This window comes from Mandrillus leucophaeus, unplaced genomic scaffold (genome assembly GCF_000951045.1).
Source record: "Mandrillus leucophaeus isolate KB7577 unplaced genomic scaffold, Mleu.le_1.0 Scaffold238, whole genome shotgun sequence".
Taxonomy (NCBI): Eukaryota; Metazoa; Chordata; class Mammalia; order Primates; family Cercopithecidae; genus Mandrillus; species Mandrillus leucophaeus.
The window spans coordinates 403,319-409,309 of NW_012102454.1; the positions used below are offsets into that span (position 1 = coordinate 403,319).

The 5,991-nt window shown below is 49.9% G+C and overlaps 1 protein-coding gene across 6 annotated transcripts in view; it reads right to left on the reverse strand.

Annotated features, from left to right (window-relative positions):
• Positions 1-2,517, reverse strand: part of LSR (lipolysis stimulated lipoprotein receptor) — an 18,234-nt gene extending 15,717 nt beyond the window's left edge. For all 6 annotated transcript variants that reach the window (XM_011982266.1, XM_011982267.1, XM_011982265.1 and 3 more), the window contains exons 1-2: positions 1,774-2,517; positions 232-576 (exon numbers count right to left, since the gene is read on the reverse strand). In XM_011982266.1, coding sequence (XP_011837656.1) covers positions 232-576; positions 1,774-1,882 — 454 coding nt within the window. In that variant the 5' untranslated portion in view covers positions 1,883-2,517. The remainder of the gene's footprint in view (positions 1-231; positions 577-1,773) is intronic.
• Between the last annotated feature and the right edge of the window lie 3,474 nt (positions 2,518-5,991).

Consider the following 5,991-nt stretch of genomic DNA (forward strand, 5'->3'; position numbering starts at 1 on the left):
TGGAGGTTGCAGTGAGCCGAGATCACACCACTGCACTTCAGCCTGGAAGCCTGGAGTCCAGAGCAAGACTCCATCTCAAAAAAAAAAAAAAAAAAGAATTGTTCCCTTCATTGGTCCTTTCAGACACTGGCACTCAAGAGCTTTCAGATGGGGACTCCAGGTCCAGTACAAGGATGCCAGCCCCACCACCCGGGCAAGCCCAGCCTCATCCCCCTGCCCCGCCCAACATACTTCCGGTGATGGTAATCCTCCGACCCTGGTAGTAATCTCCCAGGGTCACAGCGTTGCCCTGCTTGGTGGCCACGACCCTGACGGTGCGCACGCTGTCCTGGCACTCGACGTAGGGGTTGTAGCCTGGGTTCCCGGCTGCCAGCTGGACATTGAGCTGGTTGTCGACGCTGGCTGGGGAGAAGGCATCAGCGATGCGGTCCCGGCAGAAAGACTTGTACTTCCAGATGACAATGGGTTGCGTGGGGGTCGAGGTCATCTGGTAGGTACAGGGTAGGGTCACGGGCTGGAAGAGGATCACCACGTGGTAGGGGTCGGACACGGTCACCTGGATGGCCCTGGCAGGGGCTGAGGGCAAGAGGAGAGAAGCAGGGGTTGCTGTGAGCTCAGGGAGGTGTTTCAACAGGAACGCCACCTGTCACCAGCTTGACGCTTGCAAGTGTGTGGCTTACTTACAGAGTGCCTGGCACACATTGTTCCTTAATCGCCAGGACCAGTGAGGTAGGCAGGATAATCATGCCCATTTTATAGACCCGTGGGGCTGAAGTGGCAGGTGCACGGTGACACGGCCAGTTTCCTTGGACTCATCCGCCATCTCTCTTCCCAGCCTGTGGCCTCTGAATCACACCAGTCTCCTCTTCCCTTTGCCATTCACCCACAGCAAGGGGCCTCTGTGTGGCCTGGGCAAGCAAGCCCAAATGGCCATGTCAATGCCCCCAGCGCCCAAGGCCCCACTTCAAAACCGACTACCAAGGATTCCAGGTTATCCGGGGTCTTTTGAATTTGGAGGGAAAACCGCAGAGTTGTTTGCCTGAACTGCTTTGCCATGGAGGGACTAAAGCCCCCACAATATCTCCATCAGCCTCCCACCACCTCACCCTACTCTAAAGTCATTTCAAATGACTTCACCAAAAGCGTCTGCTGAAAGACCTCATCACTACCCAAACATCCCATCCTGGTGAAAGCCTGCCAGCAGAAGTCGGTTTCAAGTCCGTAAATCCACCCCATCAGACTCTTACGCACGTATAATCCGGAACCCGCGGGAGGTGGGTGGGGTGCGGGGGATGGGAAGTCCCTAGTCCCACACCCACCCGAGGCCTGGGCATTGTTCCTTCGTCTCTGTCCCTCTAGGAAGCGTCTGATCCAGCCCTCCCGTGCCCTCTCCCCGTTACTCCAACACTTAGAAAACCCCGGGTGCGCCCAAGCTCCATCCCGGCTTTTCTTTTCCTAGTGATCGGGCGGTCCTCCACTCCCTCCCCACAAAGAGTTCCATTCTCCCTGCCGCTCCGGGTCTTACCGTCCAGGGAGTTTCACTTCCTGCTATCTCCCAGATAAGGGCGGGGGGAGCGCTCCCAGGCACGGATGGGGAATTCCTCTCACTCCGGCACGCAAGAGATCGCCCAAGACCCAGGGGATCGTAAGGACCCAGCCTCTGAGACCTCCCGCTTCCCGCGCCCTAGGCGCCCCCGCCGCCTCCAACTCCATCCATCCCCCTCTACGGTGCCCTCCGCCGTTCCGCAGCGTCAGGGGCCCCATGCCCCGTACCTGTGAACCAGGTGCTAAGCAGGAGCCACACGAAGACTACCGCGTCCCGGCCTGGGGCGGCCGGGTGGGAGCCCAGCCCTCTAGAGAGCCCGCCGGCCACCAGCGCCATCGCGGCCGTCTGGGCGCGTCCGGCCCGCGCGTCCCTTCCAAAGTATCTTAGGGGGCGCGGGGCGCACCAAGGCCAGGAGGGGTGCACGCTCCTCCCCTTCCCACTTCCGTTCCTTGTCCCTACAACAAGTCCATCCTGCTGCGTTCTAGAAGTTTTAATGAACGTAAACGAGGTGGACAAAGGGCACGCTTTCAGATATGGGGAAGAAAGGTGCTTGACTCGCCGCGGTTCTCCGAGCCACACTCCACCCGCTGCGCGCTCCGGTGAATGGTTCGGCCCAGGTACACAAGGGTGGGAGCCGAGGGCTGGGCTTGGGGGTGAGTGGCGGGGAGGGGTTCCTCTGCCTCCCTCCCCGGAAGTGGGCTGACCCAGGTGCGCTCCGGCCCCCAGGGCCCGAACCAAGTGACTGGCCCGCTGGGAGGGCGCCTGCGGACCACAGGTCCCGTCCGGCTCCCATCTGCTCCGGCCAAACTAAGCGCACCGAGATCCACGAAACCGAGACCCACTTGGAACGATTCACCTGTTGAGATAGGGCAGGACCCGCAGCGCACCTGTTCCCTCCCTACCCACACCCCTCTCCCCGGCGGGCGATGGACCCGCCTAGGTGCGCCCTGCCGGGAGGAGCGAGTCTAAGCAAAGTCCTGGCGGGGAGAGGCTTGTCGGTGGCGCCTGACTTCTCCACTTCCACTGGGGTTCGTCCGGACCGGGTGGAGGGGGGCGCTTCAGGCCCCCTGTGTCTCCCAGTTAGATGACCTGAGGAACCCTCTGAAGTCCCCGGGAGGGAAGCTCTGCCCCCTCAGGGATGCCCGAGGGGAATCAGGCCCAGGAAAAGTTGGAATTCCACTTCGGAAGTTTTCGCCACCTCCCCCACCCGTTCCCAACTTGTGGTTCGGCCCCTGGGCATCCCTAGCCCCAGGTCAGCCCTCCGGAAATTCTGGCTCTTAAAGGGGCAGAGCGAAGGCGCTGGGCCTGGGACCGGTTTCCGCGTAGGAATTCCCGGGACTAGCCACCTGCAACCGAGGTCCGGGGCGCGGCGCGGCGATCAGCCTGCGCAGCGCTGGGCGCGACTCTGCTGTCTCCAGGTGGCGGCGAGGGGAAGCGCATCCTGGGGGAACCCTGGGCGCTTCCTCGCGTTAGACTCCCCCAAGTTGCCAACTGGTCACTGGCTGGTTTCGATATCCATGCGTGCTTTGTTTTACTGGCCCTGTTAACACTCAAGCCAGTTGACGTCCACCTGCTCACAACCCGCCTGTGGCTCCTCCTCACTCTCAGCAGAAAGTGACCTTCCTTCTCTTATCTCACCTCCTCCCACTCTCTGGCTTACTCAGCTTCAGACACCCTGGCCTCCTCGCTGTTTCCAAATATGCTTCTCACAGTCCTCAGAGCCATCGCCCGTGCTACTCCCTCTGCCAGAACACCCTTCCCGCAGATGTCCACATGAACTTCCTCCTCCGGTAGGACACTTTGGCAGTGACACCTTCCCTGGCCACTTTTTATAAAATTTCAACCCGTTCACGTTCCTTCATCATTTTTAAAAATGTTTTTATGATAAAATATGCAAACTATAATATTTATCGTTTTAACCATTTTAAGTGTAAAATCCAATGGCATTAAGTACATTCACAATGTCCTGTACCAGTCACCACTCTTTATCCCCGAAACTGTTTCAACACCCCCAACATAAACTCTGTGCCCATTAAACAATAACTCCGCATTACCCGCTACCCTTGCCCCTAGTAATTTCTATTCTACTTTGCTTATTAAATTGCCCATTCTAGATGCCTCATATAAATGGAATCGTCTAACATTTGTCCTGTGTCTAGTTTATTGCATAAAGAATAATGTTTTCAAGGTCCATCCGTGTTGTAGTATGTCAAAGTCATGTAGCATGAAGTAAGATCAAAATTTCTTTTTACAGCGAACTAGTGTACCATTGTATGTATATGCTACGTTTTATTTATCCATTCATTTGTGGATGGACATAGGTTGTTCCTACCTTGTGACTATTGTAAATGGTGCAGCTGTGAACACTGGTGTACAAATATCTGCTTTCACTTCTTTTGAATATATGCCTAGGAATGGAATTGCTGGGTGACTTGGTAGTTCTATTTTTAACCTTTTGAGGAACTGCCAAACTGTTTTGCCCAGTGGCTGCACTATTTTACATTCCCACCAGCAATGCATGGAGGATTCCAATTTCTCCACATCCCTACCAAAACTTATTATCCATTTTCTTGATTATAGCCATCCTGGTTAGTGTGTGAAGTGGCATTTCATTGTGGTTGTAATCTGCATTTCCCCAATGACTAATGATGTTGAGCATATTTTCACGAATTTATTGTCCATTAGTATATCTTCTTTGGAGAAGTGTCTATTCAAGTACTTTGTCCATTTTTGAACTGGGTTTTTTTTTTGTTGTCAAGTTGTAGGAGTTCTGTATATACTTTGGATATTAATCCCTTGTTAGATATATGATTTGCAAATATTTTCTTCCATTCTCCAGGTTTTTTCACTTTCTTGATAGTGTCCTTTGGTGCACAAAAGTTCTTAATTTAATGAAGTTCAATTTACCTACTATTTTTTCTTCCTTGTACTTTTGGTCTCCTATTTATGCAATTGTTGCCAAGTTCAATGTGATGAAGATTTCAACAATATTTTCATCTAAGAGTTTTATAGTTTTAACTCTTAAATTGAGTCTTTGAACCATTTTATTTTGTTTTGTTTTATTTTTTGAGATGGAGTCTCACTGTGTCACCCAGGCTTGAGTGCAGTGGTGTGATCTCTGCTTACTACAACCTCCGCCTCCCGGGTTCAACCAATTCTTGTGCCTCAGCCTCCCAAGTATCTGGGATTGCAGGTGCGTGCCACCCCACAGGGCTAATTTAATTTTTGTATTTTTAGTAGAGATGGGATTTCACCATGTTAGCCAGGCTGGTCTCGAACTCCTGACCTCAAGTGATCCACCCACCTTGGCCTCTCGAAGTGCTGGGATTACAGACGTGAGCCACTGCACCCGGCCTGAGCCATTTTAATTTTGGTATGTGGTAGAAGGGTCCAACTTCATTTTTTTGCATGTGGATATTCAGTTTTCCCTCTACCATTTGTTGAAAACACTGTCCTTTTCCCATTAAGTGGTCTTGGCTTCCTTGTCAAAAATCAATTAATCATATGTGTGAGGGTTTGTTTCTGGGTTCTGCATTCTATTTCATTGATCTATATGCCTATCCTTATGCAAGTACCATATGTTTTAATTACTGTAGCTTTGTAGTAAGTTCACAGTTGGGAAGTGTGAGTCCTCCAACTTTATTTTTTTTTCAGTATTGTTTTGGTTATTGGGGACCCCTTAAAACTCCATATTAATTTGAGGATCTGCTTCCATTTCTTTGGAAAAAGATGTTGGAATTTTGGTCAGCGTTGTGTTGAATCTGTAGATTGTTTTGAGTAGTATTGACATCTTAACGTTAAGTCTTTCTATCCATGAACACATCTTGCCATTTATTTAGATATTTGTTAATTTATTTTGATATTTGTTAATTTATTTTAGCAATCTTTTGTAATTTTCAGTGTACAAGTCTTTCCCCTTCTTGGTTAGATTTATTCCTAAGTATTTAATTGTTTTAGATGCTGTTGTAAATGGAATTGTTTTCTCAATTTCCTCTTCAGATTGTTCAGTGCTGGTGTGTAGAACCACGAATTATTTTTGTGTGTTGATCTTGTACCCTGCAATTGGTTTAACTGTAGTAACTGTCTTGTGAATTCTTTTGGATTTTCTATATATGGATCATGTCATCTCTGAATAGAGATAGTTTTACTGCTTTCTTTCCAATTTGGATGCCTTTTATTTCCTTTTTCTGTCTGATAGCTCTGGGTGGAACTTCCAGTACAGTGTTCAATAGCCATGGTGAAAGTGAGCATCTTTGTCTTATTCCTGATCTTAGGGGGAAAGCTTTCAATCTTTCACCATTGAGTATGATGTTAGCTGTGAGTTTTTCATAAATATCATTTATCACATTGAGGAATTTTCCCTGTAGGATTAGTTTTCTGTTTTTTTTTTTTTTTTAATCATGAAGGTGTGTTGAATTTTGTCAAGTACCTTTTCTGTATTAATT